Source organism: Beta vulgaris, chromosome 7, assembly GCF_026745355.1.
Source record: "Beta vulgaris subsp. vulgaris cultivar EL10 chromosome 7, EL10.2, whole genome shotgun sequence".
NCBI lineage: Eukaryota > Viridiplantae > Streptophyta > Magnoliopsida > Caryophyllales > Amaranthaceae > Beta > Beta vulgaris.
In genome coordinates this window covers 57,869,015-57,888,291 of record NC_079208.1, presented here as the reverse complement: position 1 = coordinate 57,888,291, position 19,277 = coordinate 57,869,015, and the positions used below count along the sequence as shown (strand labels likewise).

General features: G+C 34.1%; 2 protein-coding genes across 2 annotated transcripts; one reads left to right on the top strand and one right to left on the bottom strand.

Annotated features, from left to right (window-relative positions):
- The first annotated feature begins 691 nt into the window (after positions 1-691).
- On the top strand, positions 692-2,211 carry LOC104900083 (hypothetical protein). The gene has a single exon (XM_010687421.4). It carries the CDS (start codon positions 919-921, stop codon positions 2,095-2,097), a length of 1,179 nt encoding a protein of 392 aa, XP_010685723.2. The 5' UTR covers positions 692-918; the 3' UTR covers positions 2,098-2,211.
- A 7,097-nt stretch (positions 2,212-9,308) lies between these two features.
- On the bottom strand, positions 9,309-18,925 carry LOC104900082 (abscisic acid 8'-hydroxylase 2). Its single transcript, XM_010687419.4, has 8 exons — positions 18,539-18,925; positions 17,976-18,294; positions 17,724-17,873; positions 17,220-17,477; positions 16,090-16,179; positions 14,943-15,128; positions 12,861-12,979; positions 9,309-9,808 (listed from the first exon to the last, which is right to left on the bottom strand). The coding sequence occupies exons 1-8, from the start codon at positions 18,790-18,792 to the stop codon at positions 9,709-9,711; spliced, it is 1,476 nt and encodes a 491-aa protein (XP_010685721.2). The 5' UTR covers positions 18,793-18,925; the 3' UTR covers positions 9,309-9,708.
- Between the last annotated feature and the right edge of the window lie 352 nt (positions 18,926-19,277).

Sequence of the window (19,277 nt, the reverse complement as noted above, 5' to 3'; positions counted from 1 at the left end):
AGGAAAATTTAACACCAACAATCCCAACTGTAAAATGTTCCGACTTTTAATTATGTCATTACAATTCCAATTTAGGAGGTTATCTTCTTAGTATGATTGTTGACTTTAATAACCCTTAATTTAATAATCCTAAATTAGTTAATTAAACCACATACATTCATCCAATAACCCTTAATTTAAATTAACTAAAGCTAATGAAAGAGTTTAACGTGTTATAATTAACCAATTTAGTAAGTTAATTAAGGTGAAAGACTCTTCTATAGAGGTAAACCCCAAAGTTGGAACTGTTGTGAGATAATAAAAAGTTGAGACATTTTACGTAAATTGCCCATAGTTGAAACTGATATCGCCAATTTTTCACAAAAATATGAGCGAAAGTTGTGATTATGAATGTCTATGGCTTAACCATTACCTTACCTCCAGAATGAATAGAGTGAGTTTGGCCAAGGAAGGAACCTTCTAACCTTTGGGTGGTTCGATCCCCTACTAGAGACACTTTGGGATAGGTTTTCCCCTTACCATCCCCCACCTCTCAAAGTATTTGCCTGTCTGCACATCTAGGTCGAATTAACTTGCGAGAAATTTCTATCTGACAGGACCCTTTATTTTATCATGACCCATGGGGTCTTTAGTGGGAGCCCTAAAAAACCAAAATTACATTACCCCAAAATGAATTGAATACATCATTTTTAAGCTCAAAAACTAGGGCTACTCGGGAGCATAAACTCGGGCTGTTTTTTTTAGTTCACTTGGATCCATCTGCCAATAATATTTGTCTTCTAAGTTCTAACTTCTTTACCTGCTAAAAAAAAGTAAGAACACATTTTCATGTCTATCGTTTTCTCGTTTTTCTTTCCCTCTTCAGGGTGATTTGCCACTGAAATTCTGCGTGCTATTACTCTCTTTCTCTCTCCTACAATGGGCACTCCATCAGCGGCATTATACTCTACTAAATACCCTCTGAATTTCCATTTCAGTGCCAAAATTTCAGCTAGGCATTTCAACAAACAGCTGGTGTGCAAGCAACAAACTTCCGTTTCTTTTCCCAGTAGCACGGTAAAGTTGTCAAATTTCTCATCTTTGGCATTAAATTCAGCTAATATTAGGCGTACCCATTTGCTTCAACCTATCAAATGTGCGTCTTCTGAAAACCCCACTTCAAAAATACATCCCCAAGTGCTGTTTGAGAATCTCAGGAACTTGTCATTTGATTCAGTTAAAGAAGTTTTATCTGGGTTAACTCCTATTGATGTTTGTAAGTGGGTGACAATTGCTGTTGTCCCTATTACAGTGACGAAATGGGTAGTTAATGTGGTGTTCAATCCCTTTTTTTGGATGTATTTCAGTTGGACATGGTTGTTTTGGCCATGGTTTGTTGCAATTGGGCTTGGGATTTATGGGTTTTATTGTTTTCGAAAGCATTTGCGTGGCGAAGCTAGTGAAATTGAGCAACTTGCCATTGTTACTTCTGCATTCACTTGGTTAACACTTGTTCCACCAGCATATTTCAATGGATTTTTAGAAGGATGGCCCTTTGTGTTCTTCTTTGTTTATCACTATTTCTTCTTCTTTAATGTGAGCATTCGAAAGCGACTTTATGGTGATTATTATTCAAAGCCACATGATCCTAAGTGGGATGTGAGTGTTCCAAGCTGGTACCAGGGTTTGTTTGGTGTAGGAGTTATGATTGGGCATTGGCTTGCTGCATTTGAGGGGCCAGAATTGCAACTTATTCCGGGGGGATGGAGCAATGTTGGGATTTGGGGTTTGATAATGGCCACGCTGTTTATGCATTATAATGCTTCATTATACCTAGCAAAGTACTCAGAGAAGGTTGTAGAGCCGACCTCAGTTGTACAATTTGGGCCATTTAGATGGGTTCGACATCCCATTTATGCATCCACGATGCTTCTGTTTGTCTCATATTTTGTGTCACTCCGGGCTCCTCTGAGTTGCTTATACATTATTGGTGTCTGCGTAATGTATTATAATCAGAAAGCAAAGTTGGAGGAAGAGTTGATGTTAGACACATTCAGAGAGAGGTATCTGGAGTACATGAGCAAAGTTAAGTACAAATTTATCCCTTTTGTTTACTAGATACAACTTGTGACTCAGTTCTTGCGTAAGGTGTTTGTGAAACTTGATAGCTGGGAACATGAAAATCTATAGTATCCTTAATCATGCTCTGATTTGATGATTAATTGTTTTTGATGATTTTGTGTTACTATCTAATCAGTCTGCGTTTTCTATTCATCACACTTAGCTAGACTCGCAACACTCTCGTGTTATGTTTTATCTGATTGAGTAACCAGGATGATCAATTCTTTTTTGCAATGTTCAATCTGCTTCTACTTCATCAGTCTTAGAAACTTTCAAGGCATAAAGAGAGATACATTGTTGAAAGTATTATATGTTTTCTCATGGCTCAAAACATAAGTGTCAAAATATAAATTAAAGATTTTATTATTACTTATGCGATGTGCTTGTCGTTTTTTCTTCAATGACGGTGACCTAATTACTCTTCCAAATCCCCCCCCCCAATAGGTATCAGTCAGATCTGTCTGAAAATTTAATTTGGACTATTGGACATGCGGAGTTTTTATGTCCAAGGTCAATCTGCAAACATTGTTCAGTTCTGATGCAATAAAATACACTTTCTTGTATCCATCTTCTGTTGTTTGAGACGGATTATACTCCCGTATATACCACACCTTACATCATTGAGCTACGGTACTAGTCTTAGCTTTTATCCAACCCTCCAATGTATCCTTGCTTCTCCCTATTTACTGCCTCTTTCATTTTCATATCTCCTCCTTATCTCGGATCACTTGGTAAATTTGCACCTTAGATCAGGGTGTTGTGACTGTCTTGATTGTTGATCCTACATTCCATGTGGTTCTGTCACCATATTTTTTGCTCTATGCTCTTTGTCAAATCATTGCTGTTTTTAGGTTCTTAACTTCTTACATTACCACGCCAGTCATTTCATCTTTGTTTTCCCCCACTTATATAGACTTTAGTTGGAAGTTCAACCCTGCAGGATACTTTAACATTTAGGTCAACTTGTAGAATTTAATGATGCCTGTTTCCTGGACTTGCTGACCTGTTTCTGATGGCAAGTACTTAGTTGAGCACTTGAGCTACTTAACATTCAGGTCAACATGTAGAATTTAAGGACTAGATGCAACAGCATTATGCATGAGGTTTGCAACAGTAGATCTTAATTGAGCTTGTTTAATAAGAAAACTTTTTTTTTGTGTGCATAAAACAAAGCATTTGAATGTTCTTTTTTTCTAAGCAGTCTTATACACACACTGATGCATACACGTCCCCCCTACATGCATATGGTGGAGGTTTGGTGCGCAAAAATCAATATGGAAAATAGAATCCTTTCATGATATAGCTTATGGACACCCATATTTTTGGATTTTGAGGGCATGTTCAAAATAAGGAAAGATGGTTGATGCATTATTCATGTTTGCATGAGACTGTACGTTGTATGCGTGAAACTATTGTTTCTTTTTTTTTTTGTCTACCTTACTTGGTGTCAATTAGATGAATTGAAGGTTCTCTGTTACGTGTCCTTTTTTAGTTGAGTCCTTGGTTGTACAAAATAATGGGCAATAGCACAAACAAAACACTACCCTCAATATTCATTCAAGAACTTCATGGGCTCAAAATGGAAGAAAAACATTGGGGATTCTGACTCAAACACTTCTCAAAATCCTTAAAACCACACAAAACTTTCTATTGTCTACCAATCAGCATTTCTCTTCTAATACTATCATTTAAGTTTCATTAGTATTTTTACTAAGTTTCTTACATGAAGTCTAATATCAGTTTAGTACAGAACTAACGTGGACTTCATTTCAAAACACTCAAGATCCAAAAGCCAATCAGCAGCAACATCCAAATAAAGTCTTTAACTAGTTTCAGGTTGCAGTTTAATGTCAAGTAATATGAGTTCTTAGCATCACAAAATTATGACCTTTTGCCACAAATTAGTTGGCAGAGTATTTGTCTAATTCCCACTTCCCAGCTCATTTTTTTTGTTAAGTTGACACTACATTGTAGACTTTAATAGATTGGGTTTCTTATTGTCATTTAGATTTCAAATGACTACAGCTTGTATGCAGAATCGAAGATGCAGTGTACTGTGTAACATCTTAAGCACTAACTATTAAGTCAATGACATGATTTTCTTAATAACTTGTTGCATCCATGTGATTGAAATTTGGTAGAAATTCATTAGTCTCTTGGTTCCATATTAAAAGTTCATTTTTACCATTTTGGAAAATGGATTTACAAAAAGTTGTTTTCACACTTCCTTTTAAAGTTAAGTTCATCCGGGTATTCCTTTTTCCTTTTTCCTTTTTATATGCCCTCTACCCATTATATATTTATTTTGCTTCTCTAAACTTTCTGTTAATTATTTTTTATCCTCTAATTCTTTCAACTTGCTATTTTACGTTAACTAATTCTAAATCCTAAAATCCGTGCTCAGTCCAAATGTTAAATTTATTACAAGACGAACAGAGTTTTTAGTTTCATTGTATTGTGGTGTGGACATGTCAGACTTAAATGCAAAAAGATCACTAGGGATAGAGAAACTCAGCCTGTTATCTTGATTTGTGTTCATTTCAATGATATTTTGAAAAATCTATCATTGTAACTTGTAATAGATGTGAATTATATCTAGTACAAGTACTCTTGCAACTTTTGCGCCCCGTGAAATTATCATGTCAATGACAGCCTTTATATTGTTAGGTTGTTGTCTATGTTTCAAATTAAGTGATCAAGGCTTTTGCCACATGAATCCAAAATAAACCAAGCCTGCTTGCCACTAGTAGTGGGCTTAATTGCCTTTGGACTCTCTTATGTGTAAGTCATATCCTCCACTCACCCTCAGGCCCCTCAATTACTATTGGAAGAGTCTAGACTCTAGAGTCCATGTGAGAAAGAGAGAATAAAAAATTCAAAGGATTACTTTATCTCCGATGTTATGATATTCTATCATTTCATTAAATTATTGGTTGCAAACTTGCAATGATCCCTGAAAAGTTATAATACCTGTCTTAAATCTGGCATGAGGTAACCTGAATTCACAAATCACAACTGCGCTAACTTTGGCGTAACATGGTATATTTTCCTCTGATGTAATCTGTGCTATGTAACTGTCTTCCACCAAATACTTTATGCCTTCTTCTCAAGATATGCTATTCTCAAGATATGTATATCTTCATTTTGCCTCCTATTACTTTGAGATTTTGGCATCAACATTACCTTCGCCCGATTCTGACTAATGGTTGGATGGTGTGTTGACATTGGCCATATATATTTTTGGCTACAGATTTGCTTGGTAAAAGAGTCATACAAGTACTTTCAGGGTTCCTGCTGTATATGGCAGGATACTATGTCTCTGATGTTATATTTTCGAAAATGTGTGTGGTCCTCTTTCTTGTTCACATTATAGGGATAAGGGATCTCTAAATTTGTTTAAATCTGATAACGTCTCTCCTTTTGCCTATAATTGATCTCGGTTAATGGTGCTTTTAAACATGTGCAAAAAGCTAATATTACTAAGCCTTTTAAACATGCTTCGTTCTCTGTGTTTATGGTAGATAACTCTAGAGAGGTGTCTGAAAACTTGTGCCAGCATGATTGTTTATGTGCCTACCTTGCCAGAAATGGTAATTTATTTATTTTCACTTGGGAAGGGGAGGGGGTTCGGGGGAGTGAAGAGACTACACAAAGGTGTAGAGCAAATGAGAGAGACATTTTGTCATTGTAGCAGATTTTTTGAATCCATCTTTGTGATTCCTTTTTCTCTAGACGTGTCATTTACATTTTTGATACTTTGGTAGATGAAACAGAGACCCTTTTTTTTAGCAAAATATATGTTGTACTGATAAATTGTGGAGAGCTTTGGCATAATGTTAAAGGTCCATTCAGTTGTAAATGGACACCAGAGGTTCCAGCCTGGAACCAACTTTATGCTATAGGCGATTTGCGTACAATTAACTGCTCCCTGATGCTGATTGTGGGGGCAGCCTTCAGGTTCTGTATTTGTCTTTCATCTTTGTGGTTGCCACTGGCCTCACATTGGGTTTTCCGTGCTGCATTTTCATGAATTACGCATTTATGTGCGCGTATGGATGTATTAGTTTACATCATGCAAAAACAAACAACAGGTTTTGTCCTGATTTCTAGAGGGGCTGTGTTTGGCTATGTGGTCAATAAGCTAGCAGTATTCTTCAGCAGGAAAATCTTATTTCCATATCATATGCATTTTAATCTTTAGATAAGGAGGTTTTGTTTTTGGATAGTTGCAGACTTGCAGTTACTGCTTTTCTGATTATCTGATAGCGCCATAACGGACACCTTGTATGTTGCCAAAGACAACTCGTTGATGTTTTCTTAGCTGAGGTAGGAATATATGTACGGAGTCTATTCGATAGTGACTTTACTTGTTTCTATGTACCAATATCTATTGATCCTTGTGGTCACTGTATACCCTTTGCTGCCCCTCTCATAACCCGCGTTGTCGCTGCAGTTTATGTCGATTGTGAGAACATAGAACATTGATTAGTTATGACTTATGAGTAGCTTTGTTTATATGCCTACAAAAAAAGGTTAGTCAAACTGTTAGAGATTTGGGTAAGATTGAGCAGTTTAAGCTGAATAGGCAACTTATAAGCAGCCAAAATCTCCAAATGATAACTACTTCTGCATGACTATCAAGAGTGGAGGGTCACTGTCTTTATTCTGACCATTCAAGGCTGTTAATCATCATCTTAGAGTATTTCAAGCTTCACTCTTTTGGGGTTCATTCTGAAATTTCTTGATGACTAGAGATCTGGATTTATGTCACGTCGTTTCGATAATATATGTAACATTTTGGATGTTAAATTTGTTATTCTTCGATGCTCGACATCCACTGATCCATGAAAGTCTGTCTGAGTCTGAAGAGACTGATATATGATGTTATGTTCTGTAGTATAGTTTTTTTTTTTCTTGTTGAGTTCAATCTTTTTGCCGAACTGTTCAAAATGAAGATAGAGGGTAATTTTGGAATTTAGGTTTGGAGTGGGCCTCACCATCCTCATCTCTTCTGTTTTGTAGAGAACATGTTCTTTTATGTATCCTTTTCATTTCTCTTATATGGAGCAATCAATATTACCATTTACTGTTTAAGAGTCTAATATACTGTGACATTACTGGTACTGCTGGTTTTTTGAGCTTTACTTTCATTTGCATTGAAACGATGAAATATTGAGATTAAGCTGTATCATTACCCTAGTACAGATCCTCCACTCTGTGTATTTGATTATCCGCGATTGTGCCACATCATCAACATTAACCAATAACATGAATCTAATTGATTTAAAGTTGTAATGTGTCAACAAATGAGTCGGGATACGAAGATGAGACACTAATTGAGACATACGAGATACTCGAGGAACCCTGAATGTGATTGTATTTAGATAAAATAGTGAAACATTTGAGGTTCCAAATTGACCTTTCAGAATATAGTTAGAAAGAATTTTGAGCAAAGATTCCTTTCACATTGACAACATTATCATTCGCCACATTGCATCTTGTTTTGGTATGATTTATTGTAGACCTTGCAAACCTCCAGAAACCTAGCTTTCTTGGAAGAAAACAATTACGAGGAAGCCATTAATCTTCCAATTCCATACAGTATATTCCTGGTTTTTATGACCGCTATAAGTGTTGCAATCATTGTTATAAACGGTCAAGGTAAGATTAATGTTAATTATTCCTAATTGAAACATTTTCACTTCTATCCTACATAGATATTCACATTCAACTATCTAACATATGTACGAGTTTTGTGGATGTTAGCCAGCTTAGTTGGTGGTAAATTTTTAAAAGATATCATCGAAAATATGAGATGAAAAAGGTGTATTTTTTTTTAAATAGGAAAACGAAAACACTAAGATGGCCCTCAGGAGGAGGGCCATCCTAAAGCATTCTTTCGGATGATTGAAGAAAATGCTACATTCGGATGAAAAAGGTGTATGTTTTGGCCCCTTGGACTGTTTTCACATTGTTTAAGAAAACGTGCTCCTTAGTGTACTTAACACATATCTATTGCTTTAACCAAGTTATTAGAGTATTGCTTTGACCAAGTTATTCAATACACTACTTTGTTGCTTTAACATATATTTTAAAGTCACGTTACTGTATTTTCATCCGCGTATAAATCACAAATGGTGGTCAAAGTGAAATTTGTGAATAGTATAATATATCAAGTGTAACAATTAAAATGAAACGGAGAGAGTATAGAATAATACTTTATTTTTTTTTCTATATTCCACAATATTATTTCTCTTAGACTCTGTGCAAAAGAAACGGGTAAACTAATAAAGATCGAGAGGGGTATGTTGCAACATTTGCATATTATGCAATATTTATCTACCAATCTTATCCCGTTATTCTCTCACAAATGCGTAAATATAAGATCATATACGCATTGAACTTAGACCTGGGCATGGGTCGTGTTGGGCCTATTCATGGCCTTGGGGAAATGTCGAGCCGTGCAGGGCTTGGAATTTCCAGATTTTATCCACGGCCCGGCACAGCCCGCGGGCCGGACTAGTGCATCATGCGGGCCGGACTCGTGCATCATGCGGGCCTAGCTCGTGCTTTATTTATTTATTTTTTTTTATTTTTGACAGTTTTAGGCTAAAAAACAAAGGAAAGGGGCGTTCGGTCCACGGGCCATCTAGGTGGGTCGTACCGGTGCGAGCCTAGAATACAATTTCTTAACCGTGACAGGCCCACGACCCACGTAGCGGACAATGGGCCACGTCGGATCGCATGCTGGCTCGGTTTATGCCTACCTCTAACGTCTGAACTCTTCAAAAATATATATCCTTTTGTAGGGTTATTTGTTTTTATAAAAAAAATCTTCATACCTTGACAAGCTCTTCTCCTGTTCCATGCTCACATGCGCATAACAGTCAGCTAGCTCTGAACAATAAAAATTGGCCAAATTGTGCTGCATTTACACCCAACGTGGCAATCTAAGGTGCACTACCAAAACAACTCCATAAAGATAATGTTGCGTATTTTCGTGATGAAAGATTGGAGTGTATAATTTTGACTTTTTGCATAGTAATTGAACAAAAGTGAAAACCATAGAGTAAGATGGGTGCTCTTTTAGCATCCTTCAAAGGCCACAAGCTCAAAATCTTTGGAAAGTTGGAAGAATAGTAAAGAATATTCAACCTAAATCCAAATCATCCTCAATTTCTCAACCTTTGAAATAAAAACTTTCCCTCTTCACAAACATACATACATACTTATTACTTAACAACAACAACAAAAAAATTTACATACATACTTACATAAAGTTACATTAATAACCATCTTAATGATGAGAAAAGACAAAGAAACATGTGCATTCTAATTTTCTTGGCACATGTTAATAAAAATATATCCAAAAAAATTGAGAAATCAAAGGATTAAAAAAAAGGTTACATTGAAAAAAAAGAAAAGGAATTATAAAGAGGATAAGGTTTATAATTTAAATGGAGTACGTTGCCTTATTTGTTGTTGGCTTTGGACCCCATCAAACACTTCTTTTTGGTTATTACTTATTAGCTCAATTAATTATACTAGAGTTATCTTCCAATCTTTTCATTAGCGATAAATTTATAAAATTAGGATAATGAAATAATTTCATTTTCGTAATCGTGGGTACACCATTATGGGAAAACCACGCTTGGGAACAGGGAAAGGACCATATTGAATTCCATCCTCATCTCCCACATCTTTCCACCTGAAAAACATACCAAATGCACACAATTTTTTTAGTAATATGCACAAGAAATTGTTAGTATTTGGCATAGATAATTCATAATTTAATGTCAAAATTGAATAACTATTTATATAAATCGATCTCTGAGTTACGTGTAAAAGATATGAATGTCTATGTATAGAATAATTTAGTCTTTAGATAAACCAAAAGTTTGATTTAGTTTGACTCATTATGTAATAGGGCTATTCCCCATTTTATACATAGTAGTCTTGATGTATGAAAGGGGTGGGGACTTGGAGTAGATAAGGATTAAGGAAGGATTTTTAGTATGCACTTTGTTAGATTTGATGTGAGAGTTAATTTTGATCATGCATTATGAGATGTGTTGCTAAGATCTCAACAGCTGACAATTGGCTTTTTTTTTTTTTTTTGTTAAATGGCAATACAATTGTTTTTTTTATGTATATGAGCTACGAAGACAATACAAACTACAAAGTACAAAAAAAAGGGGATTCAAACTTATAACCTATCGTTTACAGTACCTCAATCTTAACCACTAGGTCAATACATCGTTGATTAATGGCAATACAATCGTTGATAGCCTTTGATTGGTAAATTAAAATTCATGCCGTAGCTGGCAAAGTTCATATCTTGTCAATTTAAGCTCATTTTATTAGGATGAAAAATCATTGGTTGATCTTAATTTCCTCAAGTCAAAATTGGACCCAAGTCCCCAAAATGATTTTGTCAAACATCTTAATTTTTGTTGACGTGGATGTAAATTTAGCACCCAAGAAAAGATACTCTTTTATTAAGTATGAAATTTAGTATAAAAACATGTGCCCTTGATTGTTTGTGATTTGTGTGATATGCAAGTTTGAACTACCTACAAGTAAAATCATATGCAGTATCATTGTTGACTGTGTTTTGATATTGATAGTTCATTTTTAGGGTTCTTCAAGAGTTTATCATTTTGAATGTCCTAAACAATTACGGAAATTTATTTATATAATTCTTGTTATATTTTTCTTTTTTTCAAATAGTATATACACTGAAAATTCTATTATGATTATAAATAAAGATGATTTTGAAAATTTAGTGGTTCATAATGATTTTAGGTTTTACAAATGTGGACCCAGAATCATTCTGATTTATTAGAATGATATTATACATATCTGTAAGATTTCGGCTTTAGTATCCTAAGGTTGACATAATTTTACTTTGGTAGTTGTACTTTTGGTAATTTCTTTTTGGTCTTATGACATTTGTAATTTATTTTCGCCTAAATATATACAGTTAATTTCATTATTTCACATTAATTTAATTTCATGTGTTGATTTTCTCTAGATTGAAGCATAATTCAAGTCTTATATTCATTCTAGTTCATTTGACAACAAAGATCAACACATATTTAGTGATTTCTAGACATTTAGACCAAAAAAGCACAAAGAAATCTAAAGGTACGAAAACAATTTATATGATCTAAATGGTCTTAATTGAGGAAGTACAGTGTGTGTGAGAGTGTTAGATACATGCGTCATCTCTAATAAACAATAAAATGACACGTGATCCATATCCATACAAAGCTCATCAAATAGTAGACTAAAGTGAAACACAATTAATACAGACATAGGTTACTAAATCAAAATTACTTCAAGTTTTACGATACAAAATCAGAAATCAGTGGGATATCAGTTGGTACTATAAGTTATGACTCAACGCTGATGTGTATATTTTTTTTTGCCAATGCAATCATGAAATGTTGATAGGTCTTTGTTAAGTACCTATCTATCACCCAAAACTATAAATCTATAATGATATGAATACCCTACCTAAAACAAAGTACTGTAACATTGAGGACCATTTTTATTTTTGGACCACGAAAAAATAATACACATAGTTGATAAGTACATAACTACATAATAATGCTTAAACATATCATAAAACATAAAGGGTCAAAAGGGTACAAGAGTTTGACCCCATGTGTATTTAATAAGTCTCAAGTCTGCATGACATCCACGTGACTAGATATATGAAATTTACTCCCCCTCTACCAATTTTTCAGGCCACATTCTAAGATCAGAATTTAGTGGGCCAGGCCCACTGGGTCACAAAGTGAAGGCCTTTATGGACCATCTCCAAGGCTTAAGGAAACCATAAGGTAGTGGTCCATTTTTGGTCCTAGTACTACAAGTCTATAACCCACTCATTCTAGCTTTGGTTGTAATTTTCTTGCTTATTCTTTCCCAATTATTGTACTTTGCTCTTGCAAAAATATCGTTCTTTTGGTTGGAAGTTATTGTCCATGACAATCATTCAAATTCCTTAATCATCTAGTAAACATCAAAGTCATATGGTGTTTGATAGAAAAAGGCAAAAAAATATGACAAATAGCTTAATTTAAAGTTGGATTTTAAAAGACGGAAGTATAGTTAAATCTATCCATCCTTCTTTAACGGAAATTTAACTTGTCGGATAGTTTAGGACCTAGGTAATTGAGAAGAAATAGAGAGTTGTGAAAGTTTTATGAAAGGAAATATGTTGAATTTATTTTAGAAAATTCCAAATCTCATTAACCCTTTGATTGGATTGAGGAATAATTTGGGAGGAAAATACATGAAAGGCCGAGAGTTGATTGTGGATTTCACTCTCATATCCTCCTTTTAGCGTAGCAAATTAGTTTAGCGGTGCGATAGGAATCCAATAGTTGTATCACTGTATATTCCCGTAATATTGTAGATTTAGGATTTCTTAGGTGATAACCTTCATAAAACTGACTCCTCTAAGGATTTTCATACTACCTCTGTTTTTAAGATGCAATATATGCCTTTTTGATGGGTGGATCAAAATCATCAAATGTTGCATCTAAAAAAATAATGTTGATATTATTATTATATCACATCACCGGTATTATTCTCTCATAACTCAATGACCAATTGAACTAGTGTAGCTATTAGCTAAGAACCTCATAGCTTAAAAATGAAAATTATGCTCTAGTAAACATTATCATTACTATTACTTATTTGAAAAGGAAAATTTTGGTGCAAATTAAAATTAAAGAGAGAAAAAGGACCTGTAGTTGTTGGTGAAATGATGGAGGAAAATCAGCATTTCAAGCTTAGCTAGTTCACTTCCTGGACAAGAGTGAACTCCATTACCAAATGGCATGTAAGTGTTAGGTCTTGGTGGAACCTGTAACATCCACACACAATTAACCTCATATATAAACTTAGAGGAATTAATCTACCATATAGCAAAAGGATATTAATAAATAAGATAAATGGACAAACTAAATAGATAATTTAGACACTTAATAAGTCAATCGCTATTCTTATTGTTATCTTAATTATTTCTAATTAATTTTTTGTTCACATTATCTATCATCTTTGGAACCAAGGATGTCTTGTTCTAGTGGTTAAAATTGAAGTGTTGTGAACGGCAGGTTACAGGTTCGAATCCCCCCTTCCCTTCTTTATACTTTGTACTGTTTTCGTGATTCATATGGATAAAAAAAAAAATCTATCATCTTTGGAACGTTGAGTTTTAAAGAGTTATGTTGCATTTGCAAGCATAAATAAAATTTCTCTGAGTCTTTTTTTTGAAGAAAAATTACAATAGATAAAATCCAAAACAAGTCACGTGCTTTGATACTACTAGCTTAGTAGAGATTTTATAATGGGCCCCCAATCTCCCAAAGGCCTGAACAGAGGAAGAATCATATATTCCAATTCCAAGTGATATTGACATAACCCAAGTCCCTACCAAAGATATAATCTAATTCTAGGCATTGTTAACCTTATATTTCCAATCTCTACAGAAGCCAAACATTTGAATTGGCTTCTTTTTACTTAGAACTAATCTTTTTGTTTGTTAACCTAATGTACCTTTAATGATAGTTGATTTCCCCTTTTGAAAATTAGAAGACAATGTAAAATTAAAAATTCCCACTAGTTCGCGTAACACTAGATAACAGCCAGTAGATTTAGGAAAAGTTTGTATCAAAGGACCAACTCAACCGAAAGTTTAGGCTGATGGTTGGAGTCTCAAGAATAATTTTATACTCTATCAGTTTGTGTCAAAGAAAATATTTTCTAAGAAAAAATAATTTATCGTGAAAAAATAATTATTTTGATTATCAATGATGAAAAATATTTTTCTTTTTTTTTTCTCCTTCTTTAACTTTTCTTGCAAAATATCAAAGAAAGAAAAAAAAAGTACAATTATCTCAAACATATATTCCATGTAACCAAAATGTAACGCATAAAAATCTTCCTACTCAACGAGATCGACTTTCAAATCCGTAGACTTGTTTTTTTGTTACATAAGACTACCCAAATTAACATAACCTCGATGGTTGATCCAACTATCTCAAACTAATCATATTAGAACTTCCAAATTATAGTTTGAGTTGTTAAATATCTTGATTTTTTTTGTTTACAATTCATTAGACCTTGATTATTAAATTCAATTAACAACAACTGAATACAACAAAAATGAGAAATCTATAAGACTTTATTTTTAACTCGTGCCCGAAATTAGTTGTCACATACACTTATGACACGACATTACAAAAAAGTGAAGAACAACCATTCGAAATAGTTGTATTATCTTCATTCTAGATTTACTACACAATGGCGGATGCGTTTGGTTCTCACGGGGAGCAAGCGCATCCCCATTTTCTAAAATTTTGACCAAGCTTTTAGGTTTAGTCCGATTTTAAAGATAAAAATCTAATTTTAAATTTTCGCAATCAAGTTTAAATTTATTTTTGCACTCTAATTTTAAATTTTCTAAATTCGTCATTGACTCTATACGCCACTTAATTTTATTAAGTGGTTTTAGTTTAGAAAATCATATAATAATATGTAACAATTTTACGAAAGGTGTGTACCTTTTTCCGATATCTTAGGAGAATATGCATATGATTATTAGTTTTGAACATAGGGATTTTATACGTAAAGCAAGAGCTCATTAGTCTATATCATGCAATTAGGTAATTCAGTTTCCAGTCTCTAGAAGTTTTCTTATGCATTGGGATCCCCTTCTTACCTCTCGCTCATGAGGGCTGAGTCTGCTTAAACCAGTAAATTACTGACTTAAACAAAAAAAAATGCAATTAGGTAACTCAAATGGGAGCTAGGAAAATTACAAGTACCTCAAATCTTGAAGGATCAAACTTTTCAGGTTGAGGGAAAAATTCAGCGCAATGGTGGATACTTCTAAACAAGGGTAGGACTTTCCACCCTTTAGGAATCAAGTAACCTTCAAACTCAACATCATGAACTGCTTCCCTAAATGTAAATGACAGTATACTTGCTGTTCTTAGTGTTTCTTGAATCACCTATAATATTGATAATATAATTTCAGTGTCATATCAATCCAAGCTTAGAAAAAAGAGCACCTACAATATTTGACTTCATAATCTTTCAACTTTCAAGTGACGATGATCCTGCAATATTTATAAGTAACTGATCGAGTAAGATGCCCACATTCGGCAATCCAACCACTCAGCACGATTTGTTTCCAGTGGCGGATCTAGAACTAATATATAAAGGTGTCACTAGCTTATATTGCTGACAGATGTTATAAATATTGTATGTGAGATGTTTTTAATTGATTTATCCATTTTCATAAAGCTTCGAAGATTTTTTCCTATCAAGTAGGTGCAAGTGCCCCTGCTTCTAAAATGGTTCCGCCATTGTTTATTTCGTGATAAAAAGTAATATACAAACTACTATAATATATGTCATCTAATTTTTATGGAAACTTTTGTTTGTTTTATATATATAGAAATTGGGTCAGGCCGAACTATATCAAATATAAGAACTAACTCATGAACGACCCTCCTTATCCAATTAGTACTCGAATTCAAGACCTTAACTTTAGATGGTGGTAAATATCAAACACTACATCTCCATCCCACCTTGCAGCCTTCATGCAAAAACTAAGATATAGAAATATATACGAATTATTATTGAAATAAAGAGGTTGAGAGTTCAAGACTTTTGATTTGACAGTTTACTTACAATTTTAAATCTTTTATACAACTTCTCCATTTGATAATTAAATAAAATACATGAACATAAAGATTACAAAATATGCACAATTTATCCGCAAGTATTTTTTAGGGTGGTCCAATTCTTAGAATCTATCCTAATTGTTTCTTTTCTTTTTAAAGAAACAAATAAGCACAAATTTTCAAACAATAGTTTACCATATTTTTAATAATCTGTTTGATAATGGTGTCAAATTTTGTGTTGAATGGGAAGATTAGATAGGATTGGTAAGGGAAAAAAACATACCCGGGTAGTCAAAGGCATGTTCCTGGTGTCCTCCCACGTAAGACTACGGTTATCCTCAATCAGTCTTAGTCTAACTCCATCTTGTTCTTTCTGCAACCCCAAAAATTAATGATATACATTAATTAAAAGAAAAATACTTAATATCATTGTCATTTGATAAAAAAAGTTAACATATTGATAAGAATTAAAAGTAAAAAATTCTTATAAGCGACTTGACACATTGTTGTTGATGCTGCAACGTACAATATTGATTAACATAAGTTATTTTAATGCATATATGAGGTAACCCATAAGAATATGAAAGTTGTACATAATGTTGCACCATCATTTGAGCATACGACGAAACACGTTAAAGACGGTTAATTTAACATATAAGTGAATGTAAACTAATTTGGTCAATAAATTCATGTAAAGGTGGCCTAGTAGGCTAGTACCAATCACTCAACATTGTATCCGATCTGCATTATGAAAGCTAAGTTCGAAAACCAACTCTTGTTAAACTACTAACTTGTAAAGCAGACCAGTTTAGAGGTTGGGTACAAAATTAAACAGTCCAGAAGCAAATTCCCTAACATATTATTGAAATGAGGATTCGAACCCTGGACACGAGGTGGTACTCTACTGACCTATCACACCTTCCTCCCATTAATGTTAATGGTGACGGCTGGGGGAATGATTTCAGAATATATTAATTTTGAAAAAAATTCTCGACCAGGAAAACAACCACAAATCCCGGAGCGTAATATATCTTCATGACTTCATAGTTATTTTAATATTAGTGAATCTTTTTGTTGCTTCAAAATAAACCAAAACGGGGAACTTTCATGGGAACCCAAGAAGAGACAAAATCTTTAAGTGTTTTAAGCACGTAACTTTAAGTCTATAAGAAGTATAGTTGAACGTAAATTATACTAGTACTATATTATATGATCAAGGAATAAATCAGGATAATACATAAATATAGGGAATCAAATAGTATATACTAATGTCCATATCCTCAAAATTAGATCTATGTCTCTTTGAACATATCTAAGTCAAATAAATAGAAGGATAACAAATAAACCGATTTTGTCAAACTATGCAAAAATAAATAAATTTAACGTTGTCTTTCAATAAGTTAGTGTGAATACCGTCACATCTTCAAGAAGATCCTCATTATCATGTAAGTATTTGAGTACCCATGTGAGGACACTAGCAGTAGTATCATGGGCAGCAAAAATCACACCAATAATATTATCCGCAATTTGTGAATCAGTTAGCTGATAGTTGTTAGCTGATTTCTGTTGCCTCGAATTTAGTAACACTCCTAATAAACCTCCATTTATGTCATCATTTTCTCTTCTCTTTGCTATAAGCTTCCTTAGTGTCTCATTTAGAAGCTTCCTTGCCTATTATGACCATAAAAAGAAACCAAAAGAAAAGAACAATTAGTCACTAATTTTGTTTAGAATCACAATACTATAATATAGACAAAAGGCTTAAAAGTTAGGCAAAAGCTAATCAAGTAAATGTCACTTCATCCCACGTTAAAATGATATGGACAAACGTATGAAAGTTTAGGTAAGATAACCATTTTCTTTTGTTATGTTACTTTTCAAGGATAAAAAATAAAGGGTTAGTGTAATGAGAGTAACCTTCATAGATTTATGAAAAGGAGTTCCCGGGAAATTCAAAGGCATAGAATTGTAACCCTTCTCTAAGCATTGATACAAATGCTTGATACCTTCAATCTCCAACTCTTTTTTGTCCCCAAATGCCGAGATCATTGCAACATCGAATGCATACTGTTTCGAAGATTTTACCAACTAAGTTAGATAATAATCAATTCACGTCAATCAACCAGTATCATTCTTGAAAAAAGAGCGCTTTATTTAATAAATATATACCTTCTTCATCTCATATAAAGTGTTGATGGTATTATTCTCCAAGGTAGGAAGCAAATTAAGGACAATATTCTCAATATGAGAAACAGCACCTTTAAGTGCACAAGGTTGAAAAGAGGCTTGCACAAGTTTCTTAAGCTTAGAATGGTACTCTCCTTGGTGAAAAAACAAGGCCTCAGGACCAATCATCTTCTCTTTACTAGGTGGATAAGTTGGCTTAAAGAGATGAGCTTTGCTTACAAGAACAATCTTTGCTGCTTCAGGACTTGATATCATAACACATGGACAACCCAAAATATGGGTCTTAAATATATCACCATACCTACCCAAAACAAAAAAAACAAGTCAAAGTCATAAACACATAAGAGTTATATATAGTGAGTGGGATAATTTTCCCATTATCGATATTTAATACTTTTATACTCCCTCCCTCGTCTGATATTGGTTATTATGTTGACAGTGTAATTTAAACTGGTAATAAGACAGCTAAATCCGGAAATATATATAATGTATTTTGAACTGGTAGCGTGACAACTAAATCTGGACGCAGATGGTATATTTAATACCTTTTTTTCCTATTGGAGAAGAAGGAATTGGGATTTTCAGTGTAGAGTTTAATAGTTTCTCCAAGATAAGGCCAACCCATGGAACCAGGGGGTAGTCTTTTGTGTTTGGGATGATGAAAATGCCATAGTAATTGAGAAAGAGTGACAAGAATTAGGAGAAAAAAGAAGAAGAAAAGTAATAAGAGTAACAAATTAGGAGGGGAAACAACAAGAACAAGCAGAGGAGAATAGTTAGAGAGGAGAGAATATTGCATGGTTGTTGGCTTTTGGGAAATAAGAAGGGGGGCAAAACCAAATAAGCTAGGTGGCAGAAAATGGGCTATCCTCAGTTTTTTTGTGCTATATTTTGTGTGGAATGTGGGATGAAGTTCAAAGTGTGGTGAAATGGGGGGGCCTTATATAGAGAGGGATATAGCCGAGGGATAGTATTATGACAAGCGTCACATTTTTATTTGGGACACTTTGCTTCACCCTGTTTGGGCAGTCATCTCTCGATCTACTGCCTCTGTTTCCTTTCCGTTGTTCTAGAGGTGATAATGGATCGGGCCAGAACGGACCAAGTTTGTGCGGAGCCGTGCCTTTAAAAAAAAATTCCATTGGCCCGGTCGAGACAAAACTTTGTGCCGAAAACCTGCTATTTCGGGCAAAAATCGGGCCGGGACATAGACTGAAAAGTCATTAATTGGCTTGCTCAAAGCTCGCCCAAAGCAAAAAAAAAAAAAATATCGAACTCGGCCCG